The 19,762-nt window shown below is 50.1% G+C and overlaps 1 protein-coding gene across 1 annotated transcript; it reads right to left on the minus strand.

The window, feature by feature from the left end:
- Nucleotides 1–6,813: 6,813 nt before the first annotated feature.
- TTC12 (tetratricopeptide repeat domain 12) lies at nt 6,814–19,762 on the minus strand. Its single transcript, XM_068994559.1, has 20 exons — nt 19,699–19,762; nt 19,004–19,152; nt 18,703–18,733; nt 18,087–18,164; nt 17,586–17,707; nt 17,023–17,082; nt 16,635–16,706; nt 16,229–16,289; nt 15,944–16,132; nt 15,341–15,407; nt 14,695–14,783; nt 13,926–14,091; nt 12,982–13,036; nt 12,058–12,183; nt 11,576–11,677; nt 11,071–11,139; nt 10,169–10,270; nt 9,560–9,659; nt 8,382–8,607; nt 6,814–7,840 (listed from the first exon to the last, which is right to left on the minus strand). Exons 1-20 carry the CDS (start codon nt 19,760–19,762, stop codon nt 7,765–7,767), a joined length of 2,004 nt encoding a protein of 667 aa, XP_068850660.1. The 3' UTR covers nt 6,814–7,764.

Raw genomic sequence — 19,762 nt, forward strand, 5'->3', positions numbered from 1 at the left:
TGCTTTGTCCCGCGCTGCTCTGTGAGAACAGCCCAGCAGGAGCTGGGGAAGGTGCGGGAGAACTGGCAGACATCCCTGCATGGCTCACCACAGCCAGAACTCTCCCAGAAATGGGTGTTTGCCTTTGGACCTCTGTGGAAAGCGGAGTCTGCTCTGGTGCCAGTGTTGGTCTCTGTGTGGTTATAAAGGGCTGAGGCACAGTGGAGGTGAGTTCCAACTCCAAACGTTGAGTGAGACCAAGTTTTCCAGCAGTGATGGGGGTTTGAGGTGCTGTGGCAGGCACAGGGACTCCAGACCGAGCTGTGCTGCCTTCTCTGGAATCTCTGCGCTCATTCCCAGCTGGAAGCACGGAGGAGGCTGAGGACGTGCTGGGAACAACTGGTGATGGCAGCAGCTTGGTGCCTGGGAGCCTTTGTGGCGTGGACTGCAGGGGTTTGGTGCTGGGAAACGCCCTGGGTGGGGGACTGGGGGTCAAACACCCCGTGCAGGGGGCATGGGCAGAGCTGGGGGTGGGCACGGAGCCTCCCTGTCCGTGCTGGCCCTGCCCTGCAGCCCCTGTGCTGCTCCCAGGCTCTGGGGAACCGCGGAGTCCCTTTGCTGGCAGGAAAGGAGCTGCAGGTGAAGATTGTGGCCTTCCAGTGGTGAAAACCACTTTGGGGGAAGACTGAGGGCTCTGAGTGGACACCAGCTCTGGTGGCAGCGGGGAGGTGCCAGGCTCTGCTGACAGGGAAAGCAAAGCAATGCCCGTGGCCTGCTGGGGATAGGGAGCAGGAATCTGCATCTCCTCGGGCAGCCTGGGCATGGTCTGTGCTGTGGGGCTCGTCCGTGGGTCCAGCACATGACCTGGGGCTGAGGTGACAGCTGGGGACAAGCCCCTGAGGGCTGTAGGATTAGGATCAACTGGCACTGGCTCTGAAGTTACTTTTGCTCTCTCTGCTTCTTGCTTGGACACAGTGGGCAGAGCAGTTTCAGGTCCCACAGACTTCCCAGTGGGATAAGAGGAACTGGTTTTCACTGGGATATCCTGGCTGCTCCCAGTTGTCCCCACAGTTGTGGCCAGGTGGGCCACTCTGTGGTCACCCTGGGGAGAGGGCAGCACCTGTGAGTGTGCTCTGTCACTGGGCAGCAGGACAAACACAGGCCTGACCAGAACCAGGCTGGAAGGGCTCAGGTGCTGTAGGTTTGCAAGGTCCAGCGCTGAAGAATTGGATGCTGCCAGGATTTGCTGGATGGAAACCAGCCCCCCAACACTGGCATTTGGGAATTCTGTGGGGAGAGGGGAGTCCTGCATGGGCTGCAGGCAGATCATGCCATCAGTGCTCTTCAACACAAAGGACAAGAGTGGGGCCAAGGGCAGCAGGGTCAGGGGGTCACCTCTGACTGTGCCAAGGTTCCTGGCAGCTGCATCGAGGGACATCCTGTACTGGTGCACCAGAGCCGGGGCCAGGGGTGCTGGGACCTCACTGGGCACCCCTGGGCCAGGATGTGCTGTGGTGGAGCTGGGATGGCTTCCCTGGGCACGGGATGAGAGCAGGATTGGAGCAGGAGCTCCTGGCTTGGTGGGGCTGGGAGGGGGAACTGCCTGCTCCCTGTGGCCGTGTGCTCCAGAGGGGCTGGGCACGGGGCTGGCTGCTGGGGACACTGGGGGAGAACCAGTTTTGCTTCTTCTCCTGGAGTCGTGCTCTGTGCTCACCTGCAGCATCCCAGCCAAGGCTCCCCGAGGCACAGGAGGGGCAGAAGCTCCTTGGAGCTGGGACCCAGAGCCAGGAGATGTGGAGGAGGTGGTTGGGGTGTGGAGGCCTCTCCCAGCAGGGGTGGGGAGGCCCATGGGCTGCATCCCAGCATGAGGAGGAACAAAGCCACCGGGAGGCTGAAGCCCTGCTGGGACAGAATCCCAGGGCTGGAGGTCTGCATTCCCAAAGGTGGGCATTCCTGGAGAGAGGGGGGATGTTGCTTCCTTGAGCTCTTTAGCAGTTGTGGAGGGTTTTAATGTGGAAATCCACAACTGGCTTAATGAGGATGAGCTAAGAGAAGGCTGTGGCCTCTCAGGGGAGGAAGATTTTCCAGGTCTCCCTGTCACTGCCCAAGGAGCAGCATCTCTTTGCAGAGCCAGAGCTGCCGTTTCCTGAGAGCTCCTGTTGGTCTCTGGGGGAACGTGTTTGGTGCAGCTGAGAGCCCTGTGCAAAGCCAGGGGCTGTTGTCCATCAGTTGTGCCAACTTGGGATGGAGATGGAAGGAATTCCTCAGGAGCTGGAGCCTCCATCAAGAACGAAGAAGAATTTATGCTGCCTGGTGGGAGGGTGTGAGGAGCAGGCAGCTGGGCTGGGTGTCCAGAACCGTTTGTGACAGCTGAGGTTGAATTTCTGCCTTTGTTGCCTGTGGTTGCCTGCTGCAGAGACAGAAGAGGGGAAGCCTGAGCGGGCCTGGCCTGTGTTGTTGTGGAATAGACTGAGCCAAGGTCCCCTGGAGCTGGCTGTGGTGGGATTGCAGAAGTTGTAACTCCAGCACCCAAGCTCTGAGTCTTCCTCAGGTGGGCAGGTGTCAGCCCTGCTGTGGGGTCAGGCTGGGCTGGAGGGTTCGTGTCCTTGGGCCTTTTCCCAGAGGGAGGTGTTCCTGTGGGCAGCCAGCCCTCCCCTGCTCTCCCAAGAGAAATCCCAGCTCTGGGGGGAAATGGAGATGCTGCCATTTCTCTTCTTGGAGGATGAAAATAGAGCGTTGGAGTCAGAAGAGAAGTTTCAGGACTTGGCACCTCCCTCTGCTTGATGACAGGAGGGGAAGAGAGAGCTGTGACCTGGGGAGAGTCCTGGTGTGTCCCTCCACTGGGAAAGGGCTGGGGCAGCCCAGAGCTGGAGCTGGGAGGGCTGAGACCAGCCCCAGGAGAACTTTCTGGTTCTCTTTGCAGTGCCAGAGCTGTGGTGGCCTGTGATCCCTGTGTGGAGCCACTCCGGAGCTGTCCAGGAGACGTGTGTCCATCCTGGGGTTTTACGGCCGCTGTGTGCAGCGCCTCAGCCCTGCCCAGGTTCCCAGGCACTGCCCCAGGCAGCAGAGCTGTTCTGTTTGCAGCTCTCCCTGGGTGGGACACGGAGTCAGAGGTTGTTCCACTGGTGGGATCAGCTCCTGGGCTCTGGAAGTGCAAGGTCACCTCGTCCCAGTCGCCCTCAGTGACGGGCACGGGGCTGTGCTGGGGCCCAGGCTGGGCTGCTCCAGCAGAGCTCAGGCCCAGCATCCCACTGGCACCACAGTCACTCCTGGAGGCACCTGAGGAACAGAGAACAAGCCTTTGGCCCAGCTGTAATGAGCCCTGAACAGCTCCAGCAGCCCTTCAGGAGAGCTAAACTGAGCAGGCACTGCCGCAGCCAGAGCCACACGGGAGCCACTGCCATTCCCACCCCTCAACCCTTCCCAAACCTCATCCTCTGCTGTTCATATTCGGCATCACATGAAGGACCTAAAGCATGAACCAGCCAGAGAGGAACCCTTTATCTCCACTGTAGAAGATGCAGGGAGAGGGAAACCCTCAGGCTGGCCAGGGACAGGCTGGGAGCTCTTCCACAGCAAAGCCAGATTAAAATAAACCCGAATGAGCTCCCTCCCCTGGCTCTCCTTTACCACCCTCCCTCCACCAATATCCCAGTCCCATCAGGAGCTTCCTGATCCATACAGGGTGTCCAGGCACAGAGCAGACAGAACACAGCAACTTCTCAAACCCAGAGCAGCCACTTTGTCATTGACAAAGCAGACCCTTTGTTTTAAAGGTTATTCTTTTCTCCACACATTTTACTTTTTCTGTCTTCACATCAGAAGGTTGATGTTCCAAATTATACTTTCCAAACCACAGACCAGAATGGATTTTCCTCCCCAAAAACTTTAAGCATTTTTCCTTAGGCACCTGCCAGGAAAGACACAAATCTAAAATCCTGAGTGTTATGCATTTAAATTGTGGTTTTTGACAAAGGCAAAGCAGAGGTTTAGCAGCTTCGCAAAAAGGAGAAAATTATTAGTTAGGTGGAAAATTCTTTGCCATTTCCCAAGTTGATCTTTCCTGAAGAGAAAAGCCTGCCTGGGGTCACAGCACTGCTTCCACCAGCCCAGTTAATTCATGTGCCCTCCCAGGGACGCTCAGAGGCACCCAGCAAAGGTGGAAAGCCACGGCTGGAGCCCTGCTGTGAGTGACAGCAGCCCCTGGAGCTCGGCTGGGGCAGCAGCAGCACAAACCCATCACTGATTTCATGCTGTCAGAAAGATCTGGCAGGACAGCTGCCAAAGGAAAGGCAGCAGAACGTGGCAGTGCTGCTGAACTGTGGTGCCTGGAAAAGGGGATTCTGACCAAGGCTTCAGCAGCACCAGCTTGATCCTTGGTGCTGCTTGGAATTACTTAGGAAAAGGGATTTTTAATTTGTTTTCCCCTAAAGAGGCAATATTTTCTTTGGGGACTGAGCTCAGGTAGAGCAGCACAGCGATGTCCTGGTGTGGGGCCACTCACAGCCTGCAAAATGAAACCATTTCACCCAAATCCTGGGCTGCACAAACAGGGAGCTGCTCCTTCATCCCACAGCTGTCCCACACCTGAGGCTGATGGCACAACACCAAGAACAGAGCAAAAGAGGCAGAAAAGCAGCAAATTTTGAGATTCGAACATTCCCATCACTCACCAGACAAATCCAACAGTCCAGCTGCCAGCAGGATAAAGATGGGGAATTTTTCCTGCATCTCATGGAGCAGCTCCTGAGCCATCCCAGTAAAGAATATCCCAGCTGGCAGCAGCTCCCTGAGGAGCCTCTGCTGCCTCCCAGCAATGGGCATTTGCTGCTTGCTCTGAGAGGCAGAGGATTGGGTTACTTTATAAGAGCTTAGGCCAGACACCAACCAATAACCTGACCCAGGAAAAAAACCCTGCGCCAATTGGAATCAATTGGTTTTTAACAAAAGAGCAAAGAGTGTTCAGGTGGATTTTCCATCCAAAAGGTGAAAAATGTGACTATGAACACGAGAGGGTGCTTGTGCAGCCCTGGGGGAAGAGTTAAAAGACTCCCTGGAGGGCTGGGTGAGGATGTGGAGGGGCTTGGGTGCACCCAGAGGAGGGGAACAGAGCTGGGGCAGGGCTGGAAGCGCCTCCTGCGAGGCTCAGGGCTCTGGGATTGTCCAGTTTGGAGAAAAGGAGGCTCAGGGACGACCTCCTGGCTCTCTGCAGCTTCCCCAGGAGGACATGGAGATGTGGAAGAGATGGAAAAGATGGAGGACATGGAGATGTGGAAGAGCTGAGCTCTTCTCCTTGGGATCCAGGGACAGGACTGGCAGGAATGGCTCGCAGCTGCATCAGGGGAGGCTCACACTGGATATTAGGAAGCATTTCTTAACCAAGAAGGGGGTAAAATCCTGGAAAGGCTTCTTGGAGAGGGGATTTTGTACAATGCCTTGAACAGCACACTTTGACTTCTGTTCAGCCCTGGACTGGGTGATGTTGTAGGTTCTTTTTAACTGAACTATTCTAGAATTCTGATTTTTTTTTTTTTTTTGCCAGTTTGTGCCAATAAAAACATCCACAGGGATCAGCCTGGATCCCAGGGGAGGCATGAAAACCACAGTGAAACAAGCCCAGAACTCAGACCTTCCTAAGAGCCCAAGAAGAGCCCTGAGGCTTCTTGGGCACAATCAACAGCTACACCCCTTTTTTTAGCCATGAAGCCCCCAAATCCCTGTAAATATTCCCCTGAAGGGAAGCAGGGAACAGCTGCAAGCAGCACCCAGCAGGGATCTCTCAGTGCCAGGCACACAAACACTGAGCCAAACCTGCAGACAGGCTGAGGGGACAGGAGAGAACATCCTGCCACAGCCCTGGCTGTCCGAGGGCAGTACAAACCTGAGCAAAAGGCAGATAAGGCCCATAATGACAGCTGGGAACAGCAGGGACAGCCAGGGAGAGGCGATGGCTCCCGAGGGAAACAACAATAACCCATTCTCCAGGCTGAGAAAGGGGAGTCCAGCAGGGAACTCAGCAGTGAGGGGCTGGCAGATCCCATTTCCAGCGCCAGCCGTGCCCCTCACCTCCCTGTGGGAACCAAGGTCAGGGCACTGCAGCTTTTCCCACTCCCTGGGAAGGAAAATCCCTGGCACTTGTGCAGCTCCTGAGCCCTCCCCTCAGGATTTGGTACCTGTTTGTCTGGGCAGGCTGGAGCTCAGTGGCAGGATCTCAAAACCCCCCCAGATTATTAAATTGAGATTATCCACCTCATGCTTTGCACTGAGAGGGGAGAAAAACCCGTCCCAAGTGCAAGAGAATCTCCTTCTTCCCCAGTGGGAAGCTGATGCAGCTGCTTTTGGAAAAGAGGTGATGGAGAATTTGTCAGCCCCTGTTCTGAGGGGACAAAGATTCCCCACAGCACTGACACCGCCAGGTGCCAAGGAGGGGAGATCAAGAGCCATTTTAAAGTCAAACATGACTGGCCTGTGCTTATTCTTCACAGAAATGTAACAAATTCTTCTGTTTCTCGTGTTCAAAACCAAGACAAGCAAAGAGCCACATTGTATTATGCTGTCTGTGCTTTAATAAATGACATCAATTTAGTAAATGGCCATAGATGCAAGGTGTTGTTTTAGTTGGTAGCTGAGATAATAAATGAACTTCTTCCTCTTGGTATTGTTTCACTGGCTTCTGTGGGGGGCCAAAACCACTCCAAAAACCCACGGGAAAGTCGATATGCTTTGAATTAATTTTATTAAAGAAAAGAAAACTCAAGAAGAAAGTCATATGAAGTGTAGCAATGGGGAACAAAGACACACAGACCTCCCTATACCTCAGAAGAAGATCATTTTATTGTAGCAAACCAAGGTTTTTATACTCTAAACTCAACAGAATTTAACCAAATCTTAACAGAACTTAACTGAAACCTAACTGAGAGAGGCACTCATTGGCTGCTGTCTCGGTTTGAGACAAGTTTAGGAGGAAACATCCTCAAAGGAAGGTCTTCTCTAGTGTCGGCATTCCCTCCCCCACCGAGACGAAAGGAATTTCTTGGAGGAGAGTGCGGAAAGCTCTTTATTTACCGAAACGCTATGTGTTGAACAAGCAGGGTGCCCGCAGGGCACGGGGAACAGACGAGGCAGTGTTAAGATGTGAACGCTCCTCGCCGTGGGGAAAGCGGGCGCGTTCCGAGCTCTGTGCTGTGGCTGCGTCCGGGCCGGGTCCGGGCCGGGGTCCGCGGGGTCCGAGGTTGGTTCTCGGATCACAGCCAGGCCGAACAGCTCCGAAAAGAACCACAGGTGCCAGAGGATTGCTGTGTGCAGTCCTGCAAACACCTCTTGCCTCGGCTAACGCCAAAAGCAGGAAATGTGACTGTCCCTGTGCGCTGCTCGGGCTGAGCAGTGCGGGGAGGTGAGCTCACACCGCGCCCAGGAATTCCCAGCTAAAGCTGCAGGACCCATTCCTGGGCATCGAGCAGACGACGGGGGAATACAGAACTGTCATAAAATCACCCCAGCACAGCTGCTGCCACTGCGGTGTCGTTGCTCACGAGTCCCTTTGCCCCACAGCCTCCTGCTCGTGTGGTCCTCGCACCTCCCCAAGCATCTCCCCAAGCATTCGCTGCCTCACCCTCCCAACAACTCCCAACCAGCTCTCAACCCACCACCCGATCTGCAGCTGAGCCCTTCCCAGAGTGCCTTGCTGAACAGAATTTAACAATTTTAACATACTTAACAAAGGTAAAAAAGATTCTCATTCTTATCTCCTGCAATGAAGGGCACTTGTGGAAGGTTTCGGAGAGTTCAGCTGCTGTGCACGTACTTCATGGAGGAGTTCAGGATGGAGAAGCCATTGAGCTTCCTCAGCTGAGGAATGTGCCTGGAAAGACAACAGGGGGAACAGATGGTGAGTAAAAAGTAAAATTTTAAAGCTTCCACTGCTCTGCCCAAACTTCCAGGGGTGTTTAATGCTATGTTCAATAAATTCCTCTTCAAATAAAGTTTCTAGATAATAATACTACAGAGTTAATACAGATAATCTTAATATAGAGTTTCTAGATTATTATTGCCCTCAGAAAGGCACATAGATAATATTCTTCAAATAGATGACATTTCAGATTGACAAATCTAAGCAAAAAAGGTGTTTCCCTTTTATATTTCTGCTGCTATACGAATCTCAGGGCTGATACTTTCTCTACTGCTCATTTGGGATCTACAGACTTCTAACATCACTTCTGTTCTTCCAGCACAGGTAAATGCACTCCTTGAAAGGTGTGACACAGATAATTGACACCCCAGGAGCCCTAAAGCAGGATCTGGGGACAGGATCACAAGAAGGAAGACTTACATGGGTTGGTTTTTCGGGGATTATCACCTAATAACAAAAAAGGGAAGAAAAAAAAGTGAGTTTTTGGCCCTACCTTGGCTCAGCCTTACAGAGCCTGCCCAGGGCAATGGCTGAGTTCTCCTGCACCGAGGTTCTCTGGGCATCACCCCCTGCCTGCCTCAGCAGCAGCAGCACCACGTTGGAATCCAGCAGGGAAGTCGCAGCCCCGGGAATGAGCAGGCACTGGCTGAGGCAGAAAGCTGCATTCCCCACAATCAGCTCATTCTCTGACTCCAGCAGCTTCAGCAGCACTTGGAACCCTGGCAGGAGAGGGAATCGCTGTTAGACGCACTCAGAGCTGCTCCAGGCGTTCCCTGCTGTCTGCAGGGAGTGAGTTTGGTGCTGTTTTCCTAGAGAACCTCAGGGAGCAAGGGAATTTCATGGCAATTGCAGCATTCAGGAGGCTGCCTCAGCTGCACTTGCCCAGATGTGTCTCTCACAAAGAACTGAACGTGCCACGTTGAATGCCTTAAACCAGAAACGCTGTTGTGGAAAGAACAGCTGGAAAAAGAAACATAAAAAAAGCTTTCTGTACATCCTGAGCTACCAAAGCAGCTCAGCTCATCTGAGACCTGCCCCAAAGTACAGCAGAGTGCTTTGGCTCTGACACCTGAAAGCAGCAGCAACATCTCAGGCCAGAGATCCTGAAACACTTAGAGATCACTGAACACTGTCTAGAAAAAACACAGCCACGGCTTTCTCATCTGTGAGGCTTCCTCTGGCAAACAGAGCTGACAAAATAAGCATCAGTGCCTGCTCACAGGTTAATACCCAGAGTTTTGGTGGAGAGAATGAGAGTGAAGTGTTGCTGCTGATTTGAGGGAATGAAAGCTCAGTCTGCAGCTGACAGTGAGAGGAATCTGGGCTGCACAAAAGGGAGATGATGCTCTGAAAGGCTTTTAATGAGAGAAAATCCTTGGGGTTCAGGTTGAACTGCAGGCACTGACAGCTTCTTGACAGGTTCAGCCATTTAAATAAAATCTAAGCATTCTTTGTAGTAGTTCTGTTACCATTAATTGGGGCTGGGTTTTAAAGGAATCCAAGCAGTGTTGTACCACAGGAGCAGAGCAAACAGATCAGAAAAGCCCTCAGACACTGCTCTGGGACCATCCCTCTGCCTCCAGCTCCACCTGGTTTTAATACCAGGCCAAATATCTCCATGGAGGAAACCATGAATAACCCCAAACCCTGGAAATCAGAAGTTTCACTTACTTTTATCCCACTTCACCAGCTCTTCCTGAGCTTGCCTGCTGCTCTTGGTGCAGATGGAAAGGATCTTTATGGCATAGCTGGATGTGAGCTGCCCTGCAACCTGATGGGATTAAAGCAGGGTGAGCAAACACAGCTCATCCCCACTGTGCCCACAACAGTTTGGGTACCCTGGGGAGAGTCAGGTATTCCTCATCCCTGAGCCCAAATATCAAATGAAAACCTTTACAAGGCATTTATCTCAAGGTGAACACAGGCTGAGAATCACATAAAACTCATTTAATTCCTGCCAGCAATGAACACACAAAATTCCCTGGATCTCTGCAGCCAAATCCCTTTCAAACCATCAACTCCCTTGACAAGAGCCCAGTGCCACAGATTTTTTCTAGACTAACTTGATCTGCATAATCCACATCTGTTGGACACAGATATACAGCAAAAATTAAAATAAGAATTTAAAAATTTGTTTAAAAGGCTTAAAATGAACCCTGGGAGCGTGTTACAAGGACAACACTGATGCAGACACATCCTCCAGGGAAAGGAGGATAAACACAGGGAATTTAGGTTTGCTCAATGGACAATGCAGGCAGAAATAAAGAGAGTTTAATTTACTTTCAAGAGTTTGAGCATTTTCTTCACCACTCCTCCTTTCACCACTTCTTGCACTGCTGAGGGAGACGCTGGCAGGGCACGGCTCAGCACTCCAGTGGCTCTCTAAATGAGGGAAAAAGGAGAGAGAACAAAAGGAAATGTTTATTGGTTCAGGCAGCTTAATTGTTTTGTTTCTTGCAGAGTAAGACTGAAGTAATTAAAGTGCTAAAAGGAGAAATTCACAGAAATTAAGGGAATCCCAGAATTACAGAATCTAACAAAGAACATCTTTAGGATGTGGCTTTTTTATTGTTTCCTGGGGACTGAGCACAGCAGAGCTTTGGAGACTCAGCACGGGGAGAGATGAGCCCAAACTGGCACCAGCACAACTCCCTGGGGGTTTATTCATTAAAAAATAAAATTACAAATGCCTGGTAGAGACCAGCCCAGCACTGCTGGCACGGAGTGAAGTGAAACAGCTCAGAACAGCTCCTGAGAGCTCAGGGAAGGGACTCAGAGCCCACATCTGCTCCTGCCTGGAGGAGCAGCTCTCCCTGGAGTCCCACCCTATTCCCAGGAGCACTATTGCAATTCCCATACAAGAACTGCAAAGCTGCTGAACACCCAGATTGTTCTTGCTTTGCTTCTCCATTGATTTTTAGAGGGTTTTATGTTGAAAACCCTGCTAAGGATGAAACGGTTTGTAAGAGTTTCTATCAGCAGATTTCAAGAGAACAGTGAAAACCCCTTGCATCAAGCCATATAAGGATGAATATAAAGCCATAAAATGATGAATATAAAAGCAGACTATTATTTCTTTATTGCTATTAGGAATGTTTCAGGCTTCAAAGCCTCCTGCACAGGGCAGAGGTTTGCTCTGAAGAGCTCAGGAAAGGCCAAGCCAGCTTTTGTTGGTGACTTACTGTGACAATCCTTCCGTCCTGATGGCTGAGCAGAGCCAGGCACCTGCCACTGATGGGCACAGCAAAGTCCTGGAAAACACAGGGAAAACTCAGGTCCAGCTGGGGCTGGGAGGGTTGGAGCAGAAATGGGATCATGGACAGAAGAATCCCCTGGAGATCAGGGGACACCAGTGAGTTACCAGCTCTGCACTGCCCCAGGGGAACTTAGGGAATTCTTCCTTCTTGATGGAATGCTGAGTTTTGGATAATTTTGGACTGTGCCCAGCATCTCAGAACATGGCACAATTGGAGAGCGATTCCAAACAAAACTTTTATACCACTGTATAAGATAAGTGAAAGATAATTTACATGGGTTTTTTCCCTTTAACTGTGTATATATAGAAGGTGGTGGTGGAGGTGAAAATTCTGTCATTTTTTTCACTTTTCAGCCTACTTAAATTGTGAACTACCCTTAAAAATAACCTGAAACACCATCATTTGTGTTTAACTCACAGAAGTTGCATACCTGGATGGTGTCATTGGATTCAAGCAGCAGGTTCATCATCAGGCCCAGCACTGCCAGCACACACTGACTGTTCTCAGGGCTGCTGCCATCAGAGCACTCATCCTGTGTGCAGAGCAGGGCAGGGAAATCAGCTCCCAGGGCCAGGACAGGCCCTTCCTCAGCCTTCTTGGGGGAGAGAAGTCCTGGGAGAAGCAGAGCTAAGGACACCTTTGTGACACAAATTCCTGTGTCTGGTACCCAAAGCTGCCCACTCCAAACTTGGGATGTCTGGGCTGTTCCAAAGATCCCTTCCCACCCTCTGGACCCTTCAGTTTTTGAGGACTGGGTTCACACCACAGCCTCACCCTTTTAAGGGGCACAACTGAGGACGGGCTGCTCTGAGAGCTTCACCCCAAATCCCAAATGGAGTGAAAGGTCTCAGGGCTGTGAGGGGAGCAGACAAACGGGAGAGAGGGCTGGGAACACTCCCCAGGTTGCTTTACCAGGCAGGCCTGCCAGCACTCCCTGCTCCGAGCCAGCTGTGCCCGCACCTCAGCATCTGCACACAGGCTGCCCACCATGCCCACAGGGAGGGCTGTGCCCGCTGGGTTCACCCGCCTGAAGCGCCCCTGAAACACAGGGAGGGAAGGGAAAATTCGCACCAAACCACGAGGAAACAGCACATGTGTGTGCCAGCCCCTCTGGCAACGGGAAATGGGATCCCAGGATCTCTCTGCTAAATCCCAGCTGCCCAAGGTTTGCAGGTTTCCCTCATTTCCAAAATGCATCTCCTGCTTTAAGAGCCCCGGGGAAAAGGGATGGATTTTGTGTTCCCTAACCCCAGGCTGTGAACATTTCCTACAGTCACTCACTCAGGGCACAGAAGAGCTGCTGCACTGTAATTCCAGCAAGGAATGTTCAGAAAGAAGAGCAACAAACAGTGGAAGTTGTGTCATTATTGTCTTGCTGCTCATTTGGAGAAGTGGGAGTGTTTTACTTCCCAGCTCTGCCACTCTGCAGCAGAACCAACCTTCCTCCTTCCTCAGCACAGGTTTCTGTACCAACATGTTTTAAATTTGCTGCTGGAATAAGGATACCCAGGAAAGGGATTATTTACCTTGGGACCCAATGTCACCTCCTCACCCTGATCCCTCAGATTAGAAGGAAAAAGTCACAGAACCAGTTGCTGACAGGGGATTAAAGTCACATCAAGAAGAGCACAACACAAAACTGAAGGTGAAACTATCAGTGGGAATCTGCAACCAAGGCCAGAGTTTTTAATGAATATTAAATTAGGGATGTGTAGGACAAAATGTTGGAGAAAAAGAACATTGTCCTGACCAAACTCCATTTCTTGCACCTATAGAGCAGACACAGGATATGTTACACCAAAATAAACTGGAAATACAAATTCACATAATTCCTACCATCAACTCAGTGAGTAAAGCCCTGGAAAGCGGGACCTGATGCTCGGTTTGGAACCTGTGGGGGGATAAAAACCCAAAGTTTTAGGCAAAAAACACAGCTAAAGGCAAGACAAGAGCAATAGAAACATCAGTAACCTCACAGCAGAGGTGGCCAACAGCCTGTCCCTGTTTCATTCAGTACAACTCAAAGCACAACTTTACAGAAATGAATGAGGAATTTAAATTACCTGTCGGCCACAATTAAGTCAGACAGGATGCTAATGGCACCATCAGCCTCTTCATCAGTGTTCCTGACAAATGCCATCAAAATCTGCAGCCATCTGCTGCACCAAAAATTGGTGTCAGCTTTGGTTTCATTACTAAAGATCAAAATTCTGTTTTTTCAGGCTGTTGGTATTTCAAGCCACAGTTAAATCTGCCTTTTTTAAGCACCCTCTGACATGTGGCTCATTCCTTTAACCTTTCCTCCCCAGGAAAAATGAACAATCCTGTTCATCCACAATTACTCCAAAGCAGTAAATGGACATTTCTCCTCTGGTTAACTCTGGGAGGAAGCAGCAGGACAGTGGGATAAAGGTAAGGGAATGGTGTTTCTTCTCCCACTCAGTGAGTCATGGCAACATTAAATAACCACAAATCCCAATTATTAAATGAGGAGAGACCCTCAGCTGCAAACCAGGAGATTTTGGAGGCAGCAGGGTGAGCTCTGCCTGAGTGCTACACAAGTTTAAAGGAGGGGACTGAGCACCCTCCTGCTTTGTTTCAGGCATCAGAACTTCCTGCAGTTCTACCCCACACAGCCAACTCTCAGTTTTGCCAGGCCAGGCCTGTCCCAAAGGGGCAGAAGCCTCAGTGTCCTCTCAGGAAGTTTCCCCCTGGGGCTGGGGCAGGGAGTTCTGAGCACTGAACTCAGCCTTCCAGGGCATTTTCCTGGCCTTGGTCACCTGCTCAGCTCCTGCCTGGCCAGCAGCCTCCTGCTGCTCTCGTTCTCTGAGCAGAGACAAATCAGTGCCAAGGTCTCCCTCTGGATCTCGTGTGTCCCAGAGGAAAGCAGCTCTGGCAGCTGGGCACTCACTTCAGGCTGGGCCAACAGCAGACGCTGATTTTCTTCTGGAAAAAGGAGAGAAAATCTCAGAGCAATGTCACACATTGGCATCCTCATTTTACTTTTTTGGGTTTTTTTAGCAGGAATATTTTATTTGGCATCAGCTGGACCCCACAAGTCAATACAGGCACCAATATTCTGTATTTTCCCTTGTGGCACCTGCACCACTTTACCACCCACCCCAGCCCATTTCTCACCCAGGTGGGTATTCCCTAAAAACAGAGGCAGGTACCTGCCGAAGCACTACTGATGGTTTAATTCTAAAAGAATTCAGCCTTCTCTTCTATGAAGCTCTGCTTTTTGCAGCTATAACTGCTTAAACCAGAAAATTGTACAAGTGGTATTATCCTGGGAGCAGCAATGATCACAGGGCATTTACTCAGCACCCCTTGGGTGGATGTGAAATGCTCACAGAGTGGGAATTTCATCCTGCCAGAGTTATGGCTGCATCCAGCACCTCCTCTGACCTGTAAAACTCGGTTACAATCAGGTCTGGATGGATCCAGGTGCTCTGGGAGAGGGGTGGCCATGCCAGCCCCAGTCCCAGCCCCAGCAATGCCACATTAATTACACGTTAACAGGGATGAGTGGGGATTCCAGAGCTTTACCATTCCCAGCACAGGCAGCTTGCCACAGGAGGAGAAGGGAAACACACAGCTCCACCTCAGCAGGGCTCTTCCTCTCTGCACAGAAGGCCCTGAACGAGAACAGTCAGCTTGTGAACAGAGCAGAGGATGCACCAAACCAGTGAGAAATAGCCAGGGAATAAAAATTTCTGACTGCTTCATCCCTCAGGTCTGTTTGCAGGCACCACCCCAAATAGGGATGAACCCTGAAGAGTCTCAGTGCTGCAGGTCCCAGGGATGCTCCTCTTCAGGCTGCAGTACAGAGCTGAACACCCAAACAGTCACTGATGGCCAGAGCACCAGGGGGTGTAGCTGGAGCAACCAACTGCCTTCAGATGTTCTTTTATATTCAGATTTTTTCTACAAACCTGTTCTCACCACAGAGATAGGATAACTGCCCAGAAAGAGCAGACACAACAGCAATTAATGAATTCTCCTCCCTGCATCTAAGGGAGCACTGTTTGTGTCAGAGTCAGGTACAAGTCCCTCCATTCAGACACTAAAATCTGGTATTACATTCTCCTCTGATCAGTTCATCTGCATTTCAAGAGGTGATTCTGTTTCTTGAAAACAATATTCCCGTTTCCTCAGGCTGGAGCCCCCACTGTCCCCTCTGGAGAGCTCTTACCCTCTGACAGGCTCGTTCCTGAGGATACTGAAGCCATTGTTTGTCCTAAATAACGTCTGCCCGGTGCCTGGAAGAGGCAGAGATAAACAGCTCAGGTGTGTGATCCACACAGCCAGGCAGGCTCCTGCTCTTCCTGCACAGTGCTAAAAGAAAAGGTCACTGCACCAGCAGCTTTGGGGAAAAACATCATTGAAAGAGGGGGCAAACTCCAGGAATGCAGAAGTAGCAGCAGCTTGGAAGCTGAAAATTGCTCTGATTCATGCCTGGTGTTGTTGGCTTCAAGTGAAAGACTGTTTAGGAAGGCTGAAACACAAAAGTGGCTTTGTAACTCAATGGGCTTTAACAGAGAATTACAGATACTTCTGAACAAACGAGACCCAAATCCCCAAGAAGTCTCAACAGCTCAGCTACATCATCAGTGTAATTCTACAAAATGCTGTAAACACCTGAAATACCTACTGGCCACACTGAAGCATCAAACATTGCCAGTTTGATGTTTTAAATACAGGAACAGTTCCTCTGCTCCTTTAAAAACTGCTCCCTTGCCCTCCTCTGCCTGGGTTACAACTCCCAAAATGAACAACTTTTGCATCAAATACTCACAATTGTTCAGAGCTTCTGCCAGAAGCCTGATGCCTGCTGTGTAGTAGAGGATATCCTGGCCAGGGGTGTTGATCCTCTGCAGCAATTCCTGGATGGATAAAGCAGCAGCATTCCCAGCCTGGACTTCCCTCGCTGCTCTCTCTTCATCTCTCACCCTCTTCTCCTCCAAGTTGGCCTCATTCACACAAGCTGGGAAATCAGAAGGAAACCAAGCATGGCAGGGAAATGGTTTCTGTTCTGTTCCATCTTCATCAGTAAACAAGGGAAGAAATATCCATTGCTTACCTTTAAACAGGTTTTCCTTTTGGGGATCAGTTTGCAGCATCTTCTCATAGCACTGCCTGGACTTAAAGGGGAGAAGAAAAGAGCTCTCAATTTCAGATAAAAATAAGATGATGATATCCCAATCAGACCCCAAAAGTTTTTGGGGCCACAGTCCTTAATAAATGTGAAAAATAAAATGTATGGAGACACAGATGTCAAAACTCTCCAAAAAGTCCAATATTCTCAGTCCCTACACCTGCCTGCTGCTGCAACTTAAAAGGGAATTTTCCAGTAAAACCCAAGGAGCAAAAAATCAGAGTTCCAGTGAGAAAACAAAAAATGAGGCATAGCCTGAAACTTTCTCCCTCTCACCCACCAGAAGCAGAACAAAACATGGTCCTATGGCCACAAAATTCAGCCAACTTACCTCACTGAAGTGCTGCAGTGCCAGGTGAGCTTTCCCCATTAGAAAATAGGCTTTGAGACAGTTTTTATTGCACTGGGTTAAATAAGAAATTATTATTAGTTATGTGTTTAGAAAATTAATATTTTAATATTTTTTCCAGCCTTCTGACTAATAGTTAGAGCTGCCCAAAGCAAAGATTAGGGTATTTATACCCTTTATTAGAGGTGTCTAAAGTTTTCATGCTGAATTATTGCCCCAGGGACCCAAGGAACACAGGCTTGGGGTGAGGGTGGAAAGCAGGGTTTCCAAAAGGTGATTATTTTCCTGTTCATTTGTGTGTCAAAATTATGGATTTCTGTAAACAATGCTAATCTTAGAGGTCTTTCCCATTGGACAGTTCAGGAATTACCTTCAATGCCCACTCACAGTCACTGATGGCTTTTTCATACTCGTGGAGCTTCAGGTAGGCCTGAAATAAACCCCAAAATAGTCCAGGCAGGAGAATTAGAATCCTTCAAACAACTTCTGCTCACTGTTGTACAAACACTGGCTAATTAAAAAGAATAAAATTAGGCTGCTGATTGGCCTGGCCATTGGTTTTGCAGGGTAATTCCCATTCTGAACTCATCTGCCATCTCCCTGGATTTTCTAATTTAGAACAAATTTAATAGAACTCCACACACACACAGGGCAAACAGAGAATGCAAAGCAAATATTTCATTCTGCAGTTTTAGAAGTGATCCCTGAAAAAGAATCACTAAAAAAACCCCAGTGTATTAAAATAGAACTGTGAATTGGAATGGTTTTTCCCCACTTGTTCTGGAGAAGCAGGGGTTCACCACATCCAGGAGGGAGGAGATGTGAGCTCAGGGTGGAATAATCACTCTCACATAACAGAACAATGGGTTTGGGTTTTATCCTATCACAGCACCACAAAAACCAGCCAGAAGTGGCTCCTTTGCTCCCACTGACCTGTGCCCTGTTTGTGTACAGCTCCTGCTTGTCCTTCAGCCTCTCCAGCCCCTCCGTGTACCTCCGGATGGCCAGGGCAAAGTCTCCTTCCCTGAAGGCTTCGTTGCCCTTCTCCTTCAGGGCTGCAGAGCAGCAGAATGCATTGAGAACAACAATTCCCCTTTAATTCCCCCAAACGGCGGCTGAGGGAACAGAGGCTGCGCTCTCCTGCTGGAAGAGCCACCCGAATTCCAGGCCGCCCATCATTTGCAAGGCTTTCAATGCAGTCATTCCTCTTTCAGAGGGAAAACCGAGCACTTCTCTCTGCCCAGCCCAGACTCCCTCCCTCCATCCCAAAGCAGCACCACAGTGAGGAGAACGCGGAGAAATGCAGGATGCAACAGCTCTGTCAAATCCCTAACCCTGCTCCAGGGCTGGGCTCACACAAGCAAAGCAGTGCCTCCCCCAGTCCCTGCCAGGTCCTTTTTGAAGGCCCCAGCCTGAAGTGCTTTCAGCAATCACCATTTGCCAACTGCTCATTCTTCTTCCTTCGCTGGGCTCGTTCCTTTGCGTCCTTTTCCAAAGCTGCCAGGAAGGCGCCTTCCAGCCGGGAGAGTCGGTGGCGTTTTAGGGAATCAAAAAAAAAAAAAAACCACCAAGAAAACAAAAAAACCAAACAACAACAACGACAACAAAACAAAAAACAAACTTCATTAAAATAGAGGAAAAAAACCCCAATTTCTAGGGTATTTCTGAGTCATTTCTTAATTAAAAAAAAATACTAAGGGGACATTACAGCAATCAAAGTGGAACGTGGTGACAAGCTGTCACAGATGATGATGATGCCACCACTGAGGATCTGCACACCTGCCTTGCTGCAGCTCCTCTCCAGGGGCAAACAAACATGTTTGCTTTTCAATTCAGAATAAAAAGTGTTCAGGTGAGGAGCCAGAATAGAACAAGGCTCCTACCTGTGAAAAATACAACCATGCTGGTAAGACCTTGGAAAACCTGATTGAATTTTGGTTAAAGCCACTGCAAAAGTCAGCTTGGACTTTGGCATCAGGTCTTGCATGAACTCCATCCCTTCTAAAACTGGTTTTAGAGCTGTGGCAGACTAAGAGGAGCACTGTCCTACCTGCATCCACTGCCTCTGCCCTCGCCATGTCCTGGAAAAACAGAAACACAGCACAAATATTTTGGGAAAAGCCACAACAGCAAAGGAACCCTTGCACAAAGCTACAGGGAGCACCCAGGAGTATCTGGGTACATCTGAAATATCCAGATTGACACACAGAAGGATCATCCATTTGACATTTAAACAAAGGATGGCAAGGATTTGATACATTTTGACATTCCTGGAAAGCTTCCATTTGTGCCTTTAACGAGGCAAGACCTGAACTGTGTCCAGCTTTAATTTCAGAGGGAAAAGCCCTTACAGAAGTGTTGATGACTGTTCTGTTCACTGTGGTCCTGCTCTCCTCCTCCTCCTCCCTGCTGGCTCCTTCCTCTCGGAGCCTTTTCTCTGTCTCAGCAATGGCTTCTTCCTTGACAGCTGAGTCTGAATTCAGGCCTTGCAGCAAATTGGCTAAAAAGACACAGAAAAAAAAATAGATATATATACACACACAGGACTTCAAGCATGAAAGGACCAGGAGTTCAGGTGGCACCTGCTTTGAAGGCACTGCTGACCAGGATGGCTTTTACCATAAAATTATAGAACCAAGGAATGGTTGGGGCTGGAAAAGACCTTAAAATGCACCCATTGCCATGGGCAGGGACACCTCCCACAGAGCAGGATGCTCCAAGCCCCGTCCAGCGTGGCCTTGGACACATTAAATGAACAGAAACATTTACAGAGTCGATTTCCTGTGACTTCCAGGAGCCACCTGCAGTTTCTGTCACCATAATCGAGATTTACAAAAGAAAGCGGCTCAGCATCCCCAATAAAGCAAGAGCACCCACAAAGCCTCCCCACACCCGAGGGAAACCCTGAACAAACCGAACCAGAGCGGGCAGCGGCCGGAGTTTCCCCCTTTCCCCCCGATTTTCTGCCTTCCTTTCCCCCGCTCCTCCCTCTCCCTTCGCTCCCTCCCTGCGCTGTCCCCCCGGCGGGGCCCCTCCGGACACTCACCGACCTCGTCCACGCGGCGCAGGAACCGCTGGAAATCCGCCTCGGTGTCCTCGTCGCGCAGCAT

The sequence above is a fragment of the Aphelocoma coerulescens genome, chromosome 24 (genome assembly GCF_041296385.1).
Source record: "Aphelocoma coerulescens isolate FSJ_1873_10779 chromosome 24, UR_Acoe_1.0, whole genome shotgun sequence".
In the NCBI taxonomy this organism is placed as follows: Eukaryota; Metazoa; Chordata; class Aves; order Passeriformes; family Corvidae; genus Aphelocoma; species Aphelocoma coerulescens.